Raw genomic sequence first — 20,180 nt, forward strand, 5'->3', positions numbered from 1 at the left:
AAGACTCCTTACTCAGATTTAGTCACTAGGAATAAATCTGACATGCCTTTGGGAGCGGAGATATTGGCAAAGCCTCATTAAAAGCTCAGTATCCATCATCAAGGTACCTAAGTACATAAAGTGATGGAAAGAAACTATCTTTAAGTATAGTCTTCTAGAATTGCTAAAGGGGCACTGAACTAGCTTCCAAGGTGTGGAAGCGCCAAAGTTGTATGCATACAGAGTCCTCCTGCTAACTTTGAAGACTTTCCCCATTTGACAAGCTCTCAGTGGTACGTTTTAAGAGCACTCTGTTCCCTAATATAATATAAACTCAAAGCCAGCATGCCACTGCTTTGCAATATAAGGATAACTCTCTTAAGAATTATCAAAAAACAGAGCCCAGATTATACAGAAATTCCCTTTTCTCTTTCATCACTATTACCCCTTGAAATGAAAGCAATTCTCCTTGTTCCATTCTTCTGATATATTAAATATAGAGGTGGGAAAATGCAATGAAAAAAATTTATACACCTGTGTGAACATTTTACACATAAAAGGAGGCTAGTTTTGTTTTAAAAAAAAAAACTCATTTCAAACAATTTTTTTTTTAAGAATTTAAATTCTTTTGCTCCCTCCTTTCCACTTACTTTTGAATTAAAGTAATTATTTTCTGTTTCATACTTAAGGGAGCTACTGTTGAATTTTTACAGGGCCATGCCAAATAATATTCCAAAGGCCTTGTGGCTCAAGATTGCAAGATAAAAAAAATTTCAAAACTGATATAACATGTGTAAAAAACCCCACAAACCCTATGTTTAAAAAAGAAAAGAATACAATTCAAGTATAATCTTTAGGTTCTTTAAATGCGCATATATATATATATATAAATATATATAAAGCAAAGCCAGTACAGAATGAGTTAGATGTCCCTTTTTCTTTAAGCAACTGTGTGTGTACACCATAGGATTACTGGACTCTCCCTTCATGAATCTAAGATTAAAACAGTTAGTTCTGATATTTGTATAAAACCACTTGTTGCCCATTGCTCAAATCAAGGAATGAGCTTCAAGCAGCCACATTGTTAATTTTCTCTAATGCATTAAGATCGAGGTTATTCTTTTTACACCTCAAGAATGAGGAGAAAGAATTGCATCTTAGAGCCAAAAAGGCCACTGTTTCTACAAATACAACTATGTACCTCCTCTTTCTCCTTGCTTGCAGGACCTTTGGATTCCCTCTTTCCATCCCTATGATTGGAAGAACATAGTGTGGTTCTAAGTGGTTTTGTTTAATGCAAAAGAGATGCACAAGTGATCTCTCTAAGAACTTGCTCTTTGGAAAACAAGAAAAAGCAACCAAGCAGCATGGTTTGTTAATTGAACTACCTATTCTAAGAAGGCAAAACTGGGCAAGATATTATCTTCTTGGAAACCCTGAAAGGTATGAATAGATATGGGTTGACCAGATGTGATGGTGGCTGAGGGAGACAGAACAGAAAATGACCAAACTGCCCAAGAGGAAAGTAGCTCTTTTCTGCAGAAGCTAAGGTGAACATTTAACAGAGTAGATTCATGATGGATTACTTCTCCAATACATGCAAAGGCCTTTTCAGAAGGCATTCTGTAAGAGGATTTGGATATCAGAGACTGAATGAAGTATTTTTAAATATATGTATTTTCACCTAAAAAAAATGAATATAGATGTATTTGTGATTCTGGCTGTGTGTGCTATTGTATGGATACATGTGAGTGGCAATTAGCTCTTATGGTCATGACCAAGCTATAGTTCAGAAGAGAAAAAAAAAAAGAACACACTTATCACACTTTCCTAAAACGAAAAGCTAAAAAATTTCAAGTTCAGTATATTTCGAGATCTTGTCCTTCCCACCCTGCCCTCTTGTAATTTCTGGGTTTGTTTTTCCCCTTCCAACTTACAATAGCACCATTAACAACATTTAAACATTACAATCCCTCTTCAGTTACTAGACACACACAAAATGGTCCCATTAAAAATAGTGCTTTTCTGCCAAAAAAAAGTTATATATAATATATATTTCATATAATTCAATTAAATCTGTGGCAAATGTGCAATGCTGACGCCTCCGCCATTTAAAGTGAACTTACGTTCACCCAAACTCTTTCACTTCATCTGTGATTTCTTTTTAAAGGTGCAAGTACATTTTGAACTGTGTAACTTTTTTAAAAAAAATGTAGTGGGCCTCATCATTTCATTTCTAGATTTTAAAATGTGCAAAAAAAAAAAAACCCCTCAATTGTGACTTATAAAACAATAAAATGGGATAAAGGCTAGTCCAACCTTTAAAACCTTAGATTTTGTTTCCCTTCTTTTTCTTTTTACTGTCAGTTGAAATATAGAATTTGGCCTTCTTTTAACACCATGGTCTTCTCTTGCTCTTTCTTCATTGGTTAGTATATGGACTGAAAGGCAAGTCTGTTATTATATAGTTCAAGTGCCTTAGCTGTCCCTGTTAAGATCAAGCTGAAAATACTGGGTAGGAAAGTACAAAGCCAACCAATAGATTAAAAAAATTATAAAGACAATGCCACAAAAATGTTGCTGCCACCACTGATGTCATAATCCCATTCTTTTGGTGTTCCCGTGCCCATTTTTCTGTTGTTCCATGGTGTGAAAAGACATTTGCTCTCTCCCCTCCACCTTGGTCTGCAAGAGAGAAAAGGCTGGGGCCAGACCTTTGAAAACACCTCCCATGAGACTGGGAAAAATAATAATAGTCACTTTTGCAAAATAGTTCAGCACAGTTCACTTCTGGCTGCCTGTCGTTTCTGAGGTGGTGTGCGCAGGCGGAGGTGTCTGTGTCGGCAGGACGACCAACGGGCGATGGTTCTTTGACTCTTCAGATTCCTGCAGCCCTTCAGTCTGCCATCGATACCTGCGGGCACGGAGGACGTTGGGAACCCCGCGCTGAAGGCGCTGTGAGCTCTTCTTTTGCCAAATGTCGTATTTTGAGTACTTGACATGGGAAGGCTTTTGGAAGATATCCTGAGAGAAACAGGGAGAGAAGAGCAAAGGAAGATCAATTTATTGCTTGCTATGATGAATTTACAGATTAACAGAGTTGGAAGGTACCTTGTAGGTCAATTAGTCCAACCCCCTCCCTCCCACCCAAGCAGGAGACCCTGCACCACTTCTGACAAATGGCAGTCCAATCTCTTCTTGAAAGTCTCAAGTGATGACAGTCCCACAACTTCTGAGGGCAAACTGTTCCATTGGTTGATTGTTCTCACTGTCAGAAAGTTTCTCCTTATTTCCAGGTTGAATCTCTCCTTGTTCAGTGTCCATCCATTATTCCCTGTCTGGCCTTCGAGTGCTTTGGAAAATAGCTTGACCCCTTCCTCTCTCTGGCAGCCCCTCAAATATTGGAAGACTGCTATCATGTCTCCCCTGATCCTTGTCTTAACTAGACTAGCCATGCCCAGGTCCTGTAACCGTTCTTCGTATATTTTAGTCTCCAGTCCCCTAATCATCCTGGTTGCTCTTCTCTGCACTCTTTCTAGAGTCTCAACATCTTTCTTATAGTTGGGTGAACTTAAAGGATATGGACTGTCACCCAGCTAAGTGATGTCACATGGTTCAGCAGACAATGCATTCCTCTGGGACAAAACTGACACTTGTAATTACTTTCCTTCAGATCTCCCTTCCTTTGTGACTTTGTCTCCTGAAAACTGGGAAAGTTTTATGCCACAGGTATCCAAGAGCATCCAATAAAATTGGAGAGTTCACCCACATTCATTGTTATCACATTTTGAGTCAAATTAATTGCATGCATTATTGTGGTTGTTGAAAGTCAGGCAACCTACAAGATTATAGTTCTTGCTTAGTGACCCCAACTGGAAATGGCAACTCTGTTGCTAAGTGATCCAGTTGATAAATGGAAAATCGTGTGACTGAGATGGGCTTACTTCCCCTTCAGTTGTGACTTGTGATTTTACTTCTGCCTTCTCTATTACTTCTGCTTGTCACAAGTCAATTGCAAAACACACAAATGGTGATCATGTGGCAGCAGGATTTTATGGCAGTCGTGCAATGTTGCAAAGCCCCTGAATAATGATCATGTGACTACGGGACTCTGTAATGGTGATAAATATAAAGATTGATCACAAAACTTCTTTTTTTACACCATCATACCTTTGAACAGTCACTAAATTAGACATTAAGTAAGTGAGGATTAGCTATATTGAAAATCTCATTCATTCGTTTTCCTCCTAATATATATATTATAGATATTATATATTATTATTATATATACTCATTCACCTTGTAGGGAGTTTTGTTCAGCAAAAGCAGAATGGAGATTGCAAATAGGAGCTAGCTTGGCAAAACAGGAAGAACCCATAAAAAAGAGAAATTGTCAGGGAAAAAGCTAATAATAAAAGGAGCATATCCAGGAGGAGGTCAAAAGGTCAAGATGGTAGCTGTGACTGTGTTATCAAAGCCCGCATATATTCACCAGATGTGCAATGCATGTCAACAAAAGGTTTGCATCACGTCACAGTCTCCACCTTGACTTTTCTGATTCTCCTCTATGGACATCCCTGAAAGGTAAATACTTCACCAAAACAGCCTCCTGAGAACTGAGCATGGTCAATATCCATGGAAGACTATTGTGAGAGGTAAATTAAACCAACCCTGTGCAGAAGAGAGATGGAACCAGGCCTCTTGGAAGACAGTATGGCTGATTAGCTGGCACTTTGTGCTAAGAAACTTGATGGTAGGTCACATCTACAAGATTGCTTAACAAAATCTCCTGTACCTGTCTGATGTTATCCTGGCAATGCTATTCTGCTGATTTGTTTATTTGTAATGTATTCATACGTTGTTGTATGAGGCTCCCTTTTAAATAAGTATGGGTAGGATTATCAACATGCCCAATTTATTTTAAGCATGGTACTCAATATCCTGCAATATTCTGCCAAGCAAATAGGCACTTGAACAGACTTCACAACCCCTTTGGACATATTGTACTTTACCATTCATTCTCATTCCTCCCTAGCCACCCCCACCTCTGGACTCTCTTTTAAGAAATAGTTGCTTAGGGAGAAGATGTTATCTGTATCCAGATAATATCATTTTGCTGTACCTGCAAAAGCAGCAAATACTGCACATAAGGGTTCTATGGTCCCATGGGGTTTTTTTTTTCCTTTCAAAAACGTATCTGATTACTCAGATAGGATCTTCACCAACCTTGTTTATTGCTGGTAAAACCACAAGGGATGAAGAGAGGTCCCGCTCTGATTTGACAGATTTTGCGCAGTAAGTTTCCAAAAGATTCAGGTCACAACTCCGGAAACAACACTCCTCTACAATGCCACGGTTGAGCCTTCCTCTGTTTCTACCCACAGGCCTACCTGTTGACACAAAAGGTCAATTAAAAATGAGTGATGCCACACATTTAAGTATTCAAGATAGACAACGGGAAAATAGATCAGTATGTTTTGTCTCTTTCTTTTAAAATCAGTAGCACCCATATAGTCCATTGAGAGCTTTGCAAATTCCACATTTAATGATCAGGTAGCAGGAGTGCAGAAATGAAGCACTCCTTCATTTGGTTTACACAATTTGCAGCTCAGCAAACCAAGTGGTCCCAATGGCCTTAAATTTAAGGAAATTGCAATTCTTCAATTACAGCCAGACCCCATTCTGCTATTACTTTCATCTATTCCAGTCATCTAATGATGTAAATTATTTGCAATCCATAACTTAAGATGCTAGGTGGGGAAGAATAGAACTCAGTTGGAGCTGGTATGGAATATATTCTATTTCACTTGTTAGTACAAGCCTAGTTTAGATTTTTTAAAACCCAAATAATTCCATATTAATGGCAACTACATCTGTTTCATGCTAATGTATCTCTCATCAAATTATTTGAAAGGTGATATTTAGCCTTTCAATGTTTACCTTAAATATTTTACTTATATATGATAATATGCATAATACAGGTTGATTGTAGTTGTTTTCTTACAGACATTTTATTACCATGCTAAGTAAGATAATCAGTACAAAGTGGGATTGCTGACTGTTTGTGCATATAATGTATATAATGCCCCCCCAGTTCTTGATCATTCTAGATCGGGGTATTGTTTCTTCCCTGATTGTTTATCTGATGCTGCTTCCTGTTAATCTGGGTGATAGGTCCTGAAACGGTTGTATTCTAAACTGTTCCTTCAAACAAATACAACACAGCCCCTCCATCTATGAAGAAGCAAAGTTACTGTCATTTATTACCTCCTTTTTTTCTCTGACCCATTTTGGCCTGGTTAATTTAAAGCCACTACTGTATGCATTGAAATGGCAGAACAAAAAGTTGGAAGTTATGGAAGTTACTTTAAATATGACAGTCCAGAAAGATCTTAATTCAGAACTGTAGTTTGAGAATGGGGTTTTAATAAATTTAAGCTGGACTAAACTTCACTGAACTCAGTAATTTAAAAGCAAGTTTATTTAAATGTGAGTAAATGGGATACATAATCCAGGAGAAAAATGTATGAAATGCTAATCTGCTTTCTGTTAGTGAGAGCTCTATCTTTTTATGATGAAAATAAACTCCTTTACTCATCTGTGATTTTCTCTTGCCAAGTTACTTCCCAAGTATACACTATTTTATAAGCAACTGGACAGCTTTCACTATCCACTTCAATACAGCTGGCAATCTGATGTGTGATCTTTTTCTAAAAAGTAAAAAAAAAAAAGAACCACCCTATGTTCTAAATTATATGCTACTCCCTTTGATAGAAAATGCAATTCTATTTAAAAACAGGAACAAATGTTTAGCTGTTAGCTGTGTTTGCTTCAGAATGCTGATGGAGGCCTTCATAAGCAAACTGTGAGATCTTGTTGCTAGGAAAAGGTAAACCGTCAAGGAAATTTTACACAGACAACCATTATTTAATATTTTTAACAGTTGTGTGTGTGTGTGTGTTTGTGTGTGTGTGTCCATTAATGTCATCCCTATATTGGAGACAGTAACCAAAACAAAGAGGAGAGCGGTCATCATAACATCTTAACTAGGATATTTTGGTTGTCTCCTGATATACACTATACTACTAATTACAATGATACACTACTCTGCTGCCTTTGGGATTTGCACAAGCATTGCTTTTTGCTAGTTCGTGTTGTACAATGGCAACTTTTTTTTTTCCTTTTCAGGAGACGTCATGGATCTCCTCACAAGTAGCCCCCTAACTAGATACCGCTGAGAATCAGAGCTCATGTTTATGTATCAGTGTCTAATAAATAAACACCCTGGTGCTCTGTTATCCTCTGAACATCATCTCAGGTGAAGGGCCAAGGATCATGTTCAACAACAAAGACAGCTCGAGCAAAAAGATAAGACACTTGGCTGCTGTGACTTGACACTGATAAAGAGTTCCTCTCTTCAATTTAGGTCCTTCCTTTTTCTGTCTTAGTTTCCCTTCCCGATTTAGCTTTTCTTTCTTCCTCTCTTTTTCTAAAGAAGAAATTGCAAGGAGGCCAAATATTGGTGGCTAAGTCTGAGGTGAAAGTTCAGATGCACTTGTGCATCCCAGAGAATATGTATATAAGGGACATAGGGGGAATATTCATCTGCTGTGTACAGAGCCTCGTGTGCCATACTTTTGAACAACACAAAAATATTCCACCGCTTGTGCCTCTTTCGTGCACACTCTCCTGAATACCCCTTCCGTCGGATCAATCAAGCACCAAATCAAGCGTAAGAACACTTTGGGTGTAAACAATCCTCTCTTCTCCTGACAAAGGAATGTGGGCACCAACAAGAGGGCCTTTGTCGAGTGGCTGGGCAGCAGCATCGATTGTTCCAAACCCCTCCCCCCAAATAGCTTCCCTTCCACCACCACCCACCCCCCTTATTTTTCCTAGTATTATTCTGAGGGATACAGAGAAGAGAGAGAGAGAGAAAGGAGAGAATGTGCTTTGTCAGCGTAAGTGGCTGGAAAGAGCTAAGTTCTTATCAGCTGTTAAAAAGGAAGAAACAGGAGCCCTTGTTTACCAAAGTCAGATGCCTGGACTCTCGCTCAGCTCTCCCCTCCACCCCTCATATCTTCCTGATTCACACAGAGATTCAAGCTTCATTTACCTATGTCAGGCTGGCTTTTCGCTCTGGTTCAAATATTCCCCCAAGAGCTGGAAATCAGACCTCCCAAATATTGACCACGAGGTCATGTGCCTACCTTTAAATACCCCATCTTGTGTCCTTCACTGATACTAGTATAAGAACAGCAATCACTATTATTAGATCTCCCTTAATGCCATCTTCCTCTTCTTCCTCTTCCTCTTCTGCCAGGAATGCTTAGAAAACACATTTATTGGGGCATGTTGCTGATTAACTACTTCCTAAGCGAGAGTATTTTTAGCTCAACCTCCCTTCTTCAGAACTACTGCCAGCCTTCCCCACCCCCATCTGAGAATCTAAAGAGAGAACTAAAGCTTATGGGTCTGACTTCAATAGGGTGATGATGAATTGCCCCAGCTGGGGTCTTGACCTTTGGTGGGTTTGGACAGAGCTGTAGATTAAAGAGACTAAGAAGCAACTTCCCTTTAAAAGTGTTTTCAGAAGAGGATTCAGACCACCTACAAATATGGGAAGCAGGGAGCAGGACATCTCTAGTTGCCAGACACAATGTGACAGATGATTTGCAGAATAATCGTCCCCAATTTGATTCTGTCCAGATTTGGGGGATTATATTTCCCAGGACTCCCAGCCAATGTGAGCCATGTTCACACTGGCTGAGAATTCTGGGTGACGTAATCCCAACATGCCTGGAAGAAATATCTCGTTGGAGAAGGGTGACATAATACAGGCGTAAAAAAAATCTTGGCAAAAAGTTTAGAATTCTGCCCTGCCGATCAAATAAGCATGTATTTCCTTGATGAAAAATTAAAAAGCACATTTTAAAGTATATCAGGGACATTTTGTGAGATCAGTGGCCATATAAGATGAATGGATGGATGGATGGATGGATGGATGGATGGATGGATGGATGGATGAATGAATGAATGAATGAAAAGCAAGATGACTGACATTTAAAAAAGTATTTCAGCAATTTATGCTAATAACTTAAATTACTATATCCACATATGCTGTAACTATGGATTGAACCCATACAATAATCCCAATCCACCAGGATTTTGTTCAGATAGAGAAGATGTTTTAGACCAGAGGAGTTCAGGATTTTTAGTTAGGACCCCACCCACCTACCAGCAATGCACAAAGGGTAGAATAGTGTATAAAGCTAAGGTGAGGCCTCCTAAGATAATGGTTCATATATAACTTTCCCAAATAACATGTATTGTTATAGATGGATATATTGGCACTTAACCAAGCTGAGCTTGTTTCACTCCCCACCCCCATACTTACTGAAATAAAATCCTCTCTCCCCACAGACAAACTGTAGTGTGTCCACTAGCTCTCCACCACAAAGAGTTTCGGCAGGACTGTATGCAGAGACCGAATCAATCGTATATGCCAGGAAAGTGAGCATAAGCAGTAATATCCGCCGGGAGATGCACATCTTCTGTAAGTGAAAGAAAAAAATTCATCATGTTAAAAACTGTTCCTATAAGTGACCTCTAAACTAGCAGGGGTTAGAGCAGGGGTCTCCAACCTTGGCAACTTTTAGACTTTAATCAAAGCTGGCTGAGGGAGTTGAGGGAGTCCACAAGTCTTAAAGTTGCCAAGATTGGAGACCCCTGATTTAGAGTACCTCCACAGCCATTGTCTACCATCCTAATGAAAAATGAAAAGGCAGACCCATCATAGCAGGCCAGATATGGATCAGGTACACCAAACACAGTGCTTGGACAATAGGCATAAAAATTCATCTTTATAGCAATCTATAAGCATAAAGAAACATTTTCTTTCCAATGTACGTTCTGAATACCATAACACACTAAAAAAGAAAGCAGGCAAAACACAGCTTCTCCTGATTCTATTAATAGAAATCAAAATACTAAGCCGGTTTCATTCTTTTTTCTGTTTTAGAGGTCCAAATCCAGATGTAGGTCAGCAAAGATGGAAACAGCTGCCTGTATTTCCAGGGAAGATGAGGTGACAAAGAAAGAAAAACGATAGACCTCTGGTTCCTCCCTGAGCCCAAGTAAAGTCATGAGCTGGAGTCTGCGTGGAAAGAACTTTCTCTGCCCCTTGATGAAAACTTATCAGCAATTCTGTGGTGATTAATTTTTAGTTTCAAAACTTAACTACAATCATTCAAAGCACCATATTTTGTTGAAACTTACAAAGCAAACTGGCAGGTGTAATTTTAGAAAAAAACCTGCCACCACATGTGAAAGAATAAGGAAGATTTCCTCTCCATTTTACAAGAATGTTGCATCCCTATACAAAATGAGAATTGGTGAATCTGCTAATTGCTAAAGTGCTGTAGCCCTACATCTAGACAGCTTTAAATCAGACTAGCATTATTGTTTTAAAAGAAAACATACCAGCACTCTAACAACTACATCAGAACTACATCAGGCAGATAGGATGCCCTTTCATTGAGTTGGACGAAATCCCATAGCGATCTAGTTCAATCTATTCCTGGCTTAGTCTCAAGTTTTCTAACGTAGCCTTCGGCAGAGTTTCAGGCCAGCTTTCTAGCCATTAATCTATTCTCCCTATCCTGGATTACTAACTTTCCAGTAATTTATGGTATGTTAAGTTGTTAGTGCAGTGTTCCTCAGCCTTGACAACTGTAAGATGTGTGGACTTCAACTCCCAGAATTCCCCAACAAGCATGATGGCTGGGGAATTCTGAGAGTTGAAGTTCACACACATCTTAAAAGTTGAGAAACACTGTTCTAGTGGGAGAAGCAACCTGACTTCTTAAACCAATTAAGAGTCCCACTATATTCAGAAATTTCCTATACCAAGCAGAGAAAGTGCAACAATGGTCCAAATATACTTCAGTTTCTTACTTAAAACAAATAATCCAATTTGGATTCAAACCAAGCATTATTTCAGAATATTCAAGTTAAATGGTTTTTCCCCCTTATATGCAGGCTTATATTATAAAATGAAACAAAAGGGGAACGGGATAGAACCAATCCTATTTTCCATCATCTCAAGTGACAATCTTCCTGCTTGTTTTTGTAGTTAAAGGTTCAATTAGATTAATTCACAATTTAAAACAATCATTATTGCATATTAAAGTGTTTAAACATTGTTATAAGAAAAATACAGAAAAATGGTTTAAAACTGATTAAATCTAAACATTCAGAATCAGTTGGAAAAGAATCTAACAATCTAAATTAAAATTTGTATAATTCTGGAAAGTATATATTTTGTAGAATTTACAGATTTTTTTAAGAGGGCAGTAAGCTGGAGAGAGATGGACATGTTCAGCATTTTGGTGTTGCTTTCCTATTTTCTGATATTAATTTTCTCTTTCTAGGAGCAATTCCTCTCTCTGTGTGTGTATGTATGATAAATTGAATCTATACTAATGTATGTGTGTGTGTGTGTGTATGTGTAAATATTGATAAGTATAGATTCAATTTATTTTCTTCTGTTGGCTTAGAGCTAAATATTTGACAGGAAAGTCACAATCTACCTGTGTTGTTTTATTAAGCTTATTGCATTGCTAAATGGAGGATGTTTGGGATATAAACCTAGTGAAAGAAAGAAGATGAAAGTAGAGTGGGGGGAGGCAGACTTATTTCCCTCCCTTTGCAACATTTCTCTAATTAAGCCACCTCTTCCAAATTTGCCCCTTAGAGCAAAATTCAATATATCCATCTTCACCTGCTTTTCAAGAACTAATCCTGTATGTGCAGGTAAAGGTTGCTGCTATTAGAGGAAATGCTAATTAGATACACAGCTTCCAAGGATTATCCGTGTTTTCTGATTCATGCAGCAAACAGGCTCTAAGTCTACCAAGCATGTCCAAAGAACCCAGTAAGCTAGTAGTAATCAGTGATGCACCTTAGCATCAAATGCTGTGTTATCAAATGCTGTGAAAATGTCTGCTCAGCTACCTATGCACTTGCATTTGATCACATAGGCATATAAATGTTTAGACTGCTAAATATGCAACATGTGCTGGGTAACATTTATGATCAACCAGGAAGCCCAGCCCTTATTAACTTTTGCCTCCTGGGCAAGACTCAAAAGTTAGTTTAACCACTTTGTCATTGACCCTGTCCCTGTCCATTTCTCATAAAAGATTGCTTAATTTTGATACTTGGCAAAATCCATGTGTGTCTGTGTATATATACACACACTTCATTTTTCCAGGAGGACTCAAATCTGGGAAATCTATCTCTTGTGTCCAAAGTTGATAGATACTAGCCACCTCCCCTTGCGAGATCTATTGCTCCATCTCTCCCAAAAAAAATGCTCTTCTCACCTGCCTATAAGGATTATACAAACAAGAGGTGATGTGGTACATGTTCCTCTGCCAACAATGTACAGATAGATGCCCCATTATAGCAGAATGTTGGCACTGCTCTGGAGAGATAATCACACAAACCTTCTTTTGACTTGTGAAATGAAAGCAGATCAGTGAGGAAATAGGTGATTCCCTATTAAAGTTCTTTAATTCTTTAATACTACTACCCTAGTCCTCACAACCAACTCTATTTTTCTTCAGCTCCTTCTTTTCTTTGAAGAGGAAACCTATGATATTTTTAACAAAGGCAGCCAGAAAGCTAATCCCAACCCATTCTTATGCTGTAATTGCTTACCCAAACTTTGGGTCAGAAGTTAGATAGTTTGAGGACACTATTGTCAGCAATGGGGATTAGATATTCTTCCAGTTTGGTGTTAGAAAATCTACTCTCATTCTTTTTTCATTTTAACATGTTGACCCACAGTTAGCACATATTAACACCCCCCCCATTTGATAAAATAAATTATTTCTTTACTTATTTATAACAGTTTTGATATATGGCTTCTCTACACAAAGACTGCATAACACAAAGCTGCTGCCCCTTAAATGAAATAATAAGATAAAACCTATTATAATTTACATCTGCTAGTAAAATACTATAACAGTTCTGAAGCATAGTAGATATCCAGCCTCTAATGGATGCTTCTGGAACCCGATGCACATTCTACTTTTTATTCTGTGAGCTTTCCTCCCACTTAAAAATGCTACTCTTTACCTTCGGTCCACCCACTCCCAATTATCATCAGAGGTCAATGTAATAGGAAACAAGGCCAAAAAAAGGACAGCTTTTTAACTGCTTAGTGCTGGATTCCATTTTTTCCCCTCCCCCAGATATATCTTCTGCAAGAAACCAACCAATCTCGCATCTTTACTCCACTGAAGTTAAGACAACGCAGTAGTAGAGATAAGAGAGTAGGAGGTTTAGCAGTCAATGCTGCTATGGAGCCTATTTGTAGTCAGCTCATAATATACCACAGAAGTGAAAGAGAGTTTTTTTTAATGTGATATCCTTCAAATATTTTGCTGTGGAAGTTGTTACATGGTCCCATCAGGATATTGATTTAGGAAATCAAATCCAAGTCCATATTTTACTTCCAGCAGATGCTCTTTCAGCACTTTGGGAAACTAAGGAGTTATTGTAAGATGGAACTAAACCTAGACAGGTTGTTTTCCATGTTCATCCAAGATCAGCGTGATAGATAGAGCTATTTAGGAAATTGAACAGATGCCTTAACCTCAGTGCTTCAGAAAACAAATGCATAACCTTTGGAAATTTCTCTCACTCTAAGCAAGTCACTGGGTTGGAATATCAAGTGGTCTATACTTGGTCTGCACATGATATCTTCATATTAATGTAATTAAGCCATTCAATTAATAGAAAAGGAGCATGGGGGAGGATCTATTTGCCCCATGAGATGGTAGATAAGTAACATAGATTTTAAATTGTTGAGGTTTAGACAGTTACATTTCAACACCACTAAAAGTTGATATACATAGACGTGCACATTTTCAGGCACCTCCAGGGGAATCAGAATTGACAATCTCCCCAGTGATATTAAATTCTTGCACATTTGAAAAGCAAGCACACATATAAGTTGTTCTAGGTCATGACTGATCAAAAGGGTGCAAATGGTGACAATTCCCATAAACAAAAAAAATTAAAAGCAGGGGTTGAATCAGCAAGGTAGATGCTTTCTCCATGTGTGCTTGTCTAGCTAGTTTCTGAAGGTAATCTCCTGAAGACAATTTCCCAACCCTACTGAGAGAAAAATGGAAGGGAAGAATAAGTTTTATGTGACAGAGGGTGGATGGAGTATTCCAAATCACTGCTTACCACCTCTACCCTGAAGGTTATACGTCCATCCACTCAGCTTTTTATAGAACAATTGGCTAAGAATTCTCAGGACATTATCTTCTGCCATCTCACACAGACATACATACATACATACATACATACATACATACATACATACATATATACACACACACACATACATACACAAATGGAATAGGCAGCAACATGTTTTAGTGTGGTTTACTCCTGTTCCAACTTTCCAGTTAAATTATTTCATTCCCCTCCCTCTCAGTCTTCTCTTCTTACCTTCCCACAAGCCCAGAAATTTAGCCACTATTCTGTCCACTGTGTTCCGAGAGAAAGTTTGGTCTAGTGGGTTAAGGCACCAGGCTAAAAACCAAAAGACTATGGTTGTAGTCCCACTTTAAGCACAAAGCCAACTGGGTGATTTTGGGCCAGTGCCTCTCTCAGCCCTAGGAGGGGGCCAGTGGTCAATCACTTCTGAAAATTTTGCAAAAAGAAAATACTACAGGGACTTGTCCAGGCAGTCTTTCCAGCATGTTAAAATTTGCGGTGCAGGCATGCTCTCAAAAAGCAGAAGACCAATCAGGAGAAGCTGATTTATGATTGCTGCTGTAGTGTCTATTGTGAAACAGGCCTGGATCTTCTAAAAAAGGGAAAAACTATTTTTTTTTTCCCTCATGCAAATATATGTAGCCCTTAAACCAATCAACCACAGCAATTTCTAACTCATATACTAATGAGCTCACATTTCTTCAATTAAAGAGCAGCTCTGTTAAATGCTTGGTGGATTTATTTTAGCCGGGTTCTGAAGGGCTCTCTAAAGCCTACCATAAAGAGATGAAAATTGTAAGACAGTGTTCACCTAGCAGGTGCCCATGCTAGCAGTGAATTCTGGTACGTGCTGCCCAACACCTCAAGGGGCTCCAGGTTGAAGTAACCTGATGCAGGAGGAGCTGATCTTATTTGGTTCACCTTTCAGGTGGGGTGCTGCAACCATGAATTTAGGTGAGTTCTTCCAAGACTAATTCAAGATCCCAGCTATAAATAAATGTATTCATAATTGGAGTGCATAACTGAAAAGGCTTTGTAAAAGCAAAAGGATTTGCCTAGCTCTTTTACCTTGCCCACACAGAAGCAAGCCAGCCCACCCTGCAGGAAGACTGCAAAAAGATCCATCTTTTGCTCTTGAATGCCATTGCTTTGCCTTCACGCTCATTTTCTAAGTTTTCCAGACAGCCAAGAAACTTAAATGAAAGAAGGACATTCTTTCTCTTGCCCTTTGTCCTGGTAACAAATGCAGTCTACGTTCACTCAATTCCCTTAACCACTCCAAAAGGACGTTGGTATCAGTTAAGCCTTCAGAGTGGGGGAAAGAAGAGAGAAGGAAGGGCAGAAGGGAGAGGTGGTCCTGTTTACTCATTCCACCAGAGAGTAAGAAACTGCTTGAACTTTGGTGATCCACTCCAGGTCTTCTAAAGGAAGAAGTGGGAGTATATTCACAGGTTTTTTTAAAAAAAATAAATAAATAAAACAAACTAGCTTCACTTTTGAAAAACATCTGGCAGAAGACAAAAAAAAAAAAAGGAAATCTAAATGTCTTCAGCCAGCTGAACCGATCTGTTTTAATCTTCCAAATTCACAGCTTGTTCTCTTACTGTCGTCTGCATTTGTTTCCAAGCCCTGAAATAACTCAAAGCTATGGACAACAATATTAGTAACTCAGTAATAGAAGTAACTCAGTTACAGGGAGAATTAAGGTGACTGAAATGGACACAGACTTCATCCAAAACCACATTTGTGTTTGTTGCATTTCCTGCTAATATGGAGCATATTCTTCCAGCTCCATTTAACAAAACAAGTCCCTTGGCTATCTCTGCTTGTTTAAAAGCATCTTATTTCAGGACCTCCTCTTTCCCTCTATACAGCTAATGAAGTAGGCACTTGCTTTGAAATGACCTTGCTGGGATAAATGAGCTAAGTCTAAGCTGCCATTATGAATTTTAACAGGAGAGTGGCGTATAGCAGGCAATGCCCTTGCTGCCACAAACCCCCTCCCAAATGGGCTCAGAAAGAAAAAGAAAAGCCCTTTTAAACCATCCAGGATCCATGTGCATTTAGCTGCATAATACAACAATACCAAAGGTTTCACTGATTTCCCTGGGTTGCTGCAGATCAAGATTACTCCAGGAGAAAGACAACTCTTATATTGAATGACCTTGTCTACAGACTGCACAGGTAAACAGTTTCCCCCTTGAAAGGCAAATTAGCGGGAAAGTGCCACCCGGCTGCCAGAAGTAAAGGCTTCAGCTGCACAGCTTTCCATAAAAAGCTCCAACAAACAGCAAGGGGAGTCCCTTTTCACTGCTTCCCCTTTGCATGGCAACCCTCTCAGCTCTTTCCGCGCTACAACTTTTTGTGCCAGAGCTGGGGGAGGGGGAAAAAAAACACATCCTCAAGCAAGCAACTTTCCCTGTTTTCCACAGAAGCTAGCCATTTGCAAAGTACAGTATGCCTTAGAAACAGTAACATGCTATGTAACACAGAAGCATCAGCTGGGAGGCTTAAAGCATCATTCTCGTGTCCCAAACATCTTTTCATGCTACTACCCAGGTAAACCTCTTGTGCCTTGGTCTTGTCTTTTTCTTTTTAATTGAGCCTTAGAAACTGTGTTGATATATAACCAGCTGGTTCGGATACACTGAAAGCTTCCTTCTGTGTTCCATATCCCTATGGCTCTGCCCAGCGCTAAAACTTTTTTGAAGCTTCTCCAAACAATTCCTGTAGGGAAAAAAGCAACTGGAAGAGAAAACAGGAGAAGGATAATAGTAATAACAGTTCTCCAAATAAGGCCATCTAAAGGAGGAGACCCTCTGCCAGCCCTTTCTTCTCACTCAGTTCTTGGCTTATGGTTCTGCTTTGATCCGTTTTCACTCCTCGTTGATCGAACGCGATATACAGCATTCTAAAGCGCGCTTAATAGCAAGCAGAAAACTATGTGTCCTTTGCAACAACGCAGAAATCTTCAGAAGCTTTCTCCTCCAAAGGAAAGCAGACAATGGTAATGCAATATGTAATATGTAATATAATGCAATATGTGCGCGCGCGCGCACACACACACACACGCACATAAAAGAAACATATCATTCCGTCCAAGAGAACGTGACCTTGCTTGTGTCCTTCAACGGGCAAGCAAACCAAGCAAGGTATCCCAATCGCGCACCGGACATTTCTCGACTTCACCTACGGTTCTTTCTCAGTTCAACCCCTAGCGGCAAAAACAAAGCACACCTTGGATTTCCTACTCCAGACTTCCCACCGCGGCACACGTCACAAGAGCTACCGGCTATTTAGGGTATACTTTCGGCAGTCAGAAATAACCCTGGGCTACCTAGAATCTCGTTCGTTGGTTGGTTGGTTGTTCGGTTTTTTTTTTAATTAGCTTTGCTTTAAAAAGGCATCTCAAGGCAGGAGGTCGTCTACTACTTCTGCCCACCGCTTCCTCTTCCTCTAACATTCACGGACTGAAACTGGTCTCCAACATCCCTTTACGAGTCAGACCGTCCACATTCATCGGGGCTTTTTATACCGATTGTTTTCTCCTACAACCACACACACATAGCCCCCATTTTCCTCTTTCTGGATAGGAACTTTCACACAACCTCTCCGCTACAATGGAGTTTTGCTACCCAAGCCGGGAGCGTGCCCATCTCCCTCCGCCTGCTCTCCTACTGTATTTTTAAAAAAAAAAAAAAAACCAGAAAAGTGCCACAATCCTCTCGCAAAACTCAAAAAAAAAAACAGGGCATTCTGACCAAACCCTCGGGGGCCCTCTAGTGTCAACTTGTCTGCATCGCTGAACGAAGTACTCAAAAAAAAGTTTTCTCTTCCCCCCCCCCCCACACATCGCCCGCTCTGCTCCGCAAAGGAGCAAGAAAATAACCATCGTAAAAAACGTGTTAGTAATAATAATTAATAATAATTAATAATAATAATTAATAAAAGCAAGAAAGCGCGCTCCACTTGCCGATCGCTTCTGCGGCGATCCTGCTCGGCAAATCATTTCGCGCAGACTTTACGGGGGGGCGAAGGGGGCTGGTAGAGGGAAGCAGAAGACGGACTGACAAAAGGTGTGCAAAATAAACCAACAACCTAAAAATCAAAACACAAGCCCGCTTTTATTTTGGGGGGAGGAAGGATGCTGAAAGGAGGGGGTCCCCTTTTTTAAAAAAAAAAGGGGGGGGCAGCGCGAAGAAAAGAGAAGAGAAGTCTTTTAGGAGGCAAGTGGAGGATCTGAGTCGTTGGATTTTTTTTTTTTAAATTCCTCAAAGGAGAGCCAGAATTCTTTTTTTTTTTTTTGCTCTTTCGCTCTTCACTCTCTCCGGCCCGAACCGAGTTAAACAAGCTTTGTTGCGTTTTACAGGCGGCGTCCTTCCTTGAACTCACGCATGCAAAAGCCGCAAAGGGAGCCAGTCCCGCAGCGCGACCTAAGCGCCCGGACCCCTCACTCTTTGGGAGAGCCTGTTCCGTTGCTGCCGCTGCCGGCCAGCGCCGCCACCGCCGCCGCCGCCAAAAACGCCGCTTGAACGCACCACCCAGCTCCCTCACTTCGCTTCCTCTCCGAAAGCTTCAGACCGAGAGAGAAAGAGAGAAAGAGAAAAAGAAAGAAAGAAAGAAAGAAAGAAAGAAAGAAAGAAAGAAAGAAAGAAAGAAAGAAAGAAAGAAAGAAAGAACCAAGAGCGTTTGTTTTTCTCCCTTACCTTTGAACTGCCAAGGCTGTTTTCAACTTCTGGCATTGAGATTTGGAGCAAGCCTGGGTTGCTGCAGCGTTCATCCTCTGCTCTTGACATGGTGACTCTGGCTTGACTGATTTCTCTGCTTCTATTTGGTCTTTAGCGAGTCCCTTTAAAAAAAAAAAATCTTTGACTGTGCGTGTCGTGTCTGTGTGTGCGTGCGAGCGAGCGAGCGAGCGAGCGTCGATAGCTAGCTAGTTTGCTTTGCTGTCTCTTGCTTGGATCTCGTTTCCAGAGGCAAGGCTGGTGGTTGGGCTCAGCTCTGCTAGTAGCAGCTATACTTTCAATGAACTGCTCCACTGAGAAGACAGACCGATGCGTTCGCTGCCCCTTCTTTTATACGCCCATCCAATGGGCATGCTCAAACTTACAGGCTTCAAGGTAAGTCAGCCAATAAAATTGCAGAGGTTATCTAACCCTCTCTGTCTCTTGCCTCCCCCCCCGAACCTCCTCCCATTTTACCCTCTCCTGAGATTTCCCATTTAGAGCAAAAAAAAAAAAAACGGGAAAAAATCAATAGCATGCTTTTGGGCTATTGCCTCATCTCAAAATTGCCTCCCCCCACATGTGCACAAAGAAAGGAGGGAAAAATTAGGAAGATGAATTCCACACACACACACACACACACACACACACACACACACACACCAGTTAATATTGCTTTGTATGTGTAAAATACCACAACCTTCAGACAACCACATGTTTAGTGAATAACTTGCCTTTCATCTCAGTGATTGAATTAATCCTGTGTTTAATGTCATCAAAGCTCAGGTCAAGGAGACCTGGAGAAGTGTCATGGTTTCTCCAGTCCTGTTTTTGCCTCCCTATCAATGAAGACAGATAGGGAATTTAACTAGGCTACAGTTTCAATCTATCTTCAAGGTAAATAGAAAGAAAGGGAATTTAACTAGGCTACGATTTCACTGAGTACTTGCAAATTGGATTAACTAAACTAGATGGCACTAGAAGAAAGCTGCAACATCATCCTACTCTGGAACAAGCTGATGGGTACAAAGACCTCTGCAAATCCCACCTCCTCTATAGTTATGAGAGCAAACACCACTGAATTGCTAATTGAGAACCAGCTCATATGGGACAAATCCCCACTTTCCAAATCTCAAAAATACACAGTTTACAAAAAGTTACAGAGTGGCTACAGTTCAC

The 20,180-nt window shown here is 39.9% G+C and overlaps 1 protein-coding gene and 1 long non-coding RNA gene across 2 annotated transcripts in view; one reads left to right on the top strand and one right to left on the bottom strand.

Moving 5' to 3' along the window:
- Positions 1-560: 560 nt before the first annotated feature.
- Positions 561-19,394, bottom strand: IGF2 (insulin like growth factor 2). Its single transcript, XM_026706561.2, has 4 exons — positions 18,984-19,394; positions 9,377-9,533; positions 5,206-5,369; positions 561-3,003 (listed from the first exon to the last, which is right to left on the bottom strand). The coding sequence occupies exons 1-4, from the start codon at positions 19,071-19,073 to the stop codon at positions 2,764-2,766; spliced, it is 651 nt and encodes a 216-aa protein (XP_026562346.1). The 5' UTR covers positions 19,074-19,394; the 3' UTR covers positions 561-2,763.
- The window catches only part of LOC148128101 (uncharacterized), a 41,816-nt gene continuing 40,895 nt past the window's right edge, over positions 19,260-20,180 (top strand). Inside the window, exon 1 of the long non-coding RNA XR_015740887.1 lies at positions 19,260-19,397. This is a non-coding gene — a long non-coding RNA (uncharacterized LOC148128101). The remainder of the gene's footprint in view (positions 19,398-20,180) is intronic.

This window comes from Pseudonaja textilis, chromosome 1 (assembly GCF_049901715.1).
Source record: "Pseudonaja textilis isolate UNSWEBS1 chromosome 1, rPseTex1.2, whole genome shotgun sequence".
Classification (NCBI taxonomy): Eukaryota; Metazoa; Chordata; class Lepidosauria; order Squamata; family Elapidae; genus Pseudonaja; species Pseudonaja textilis.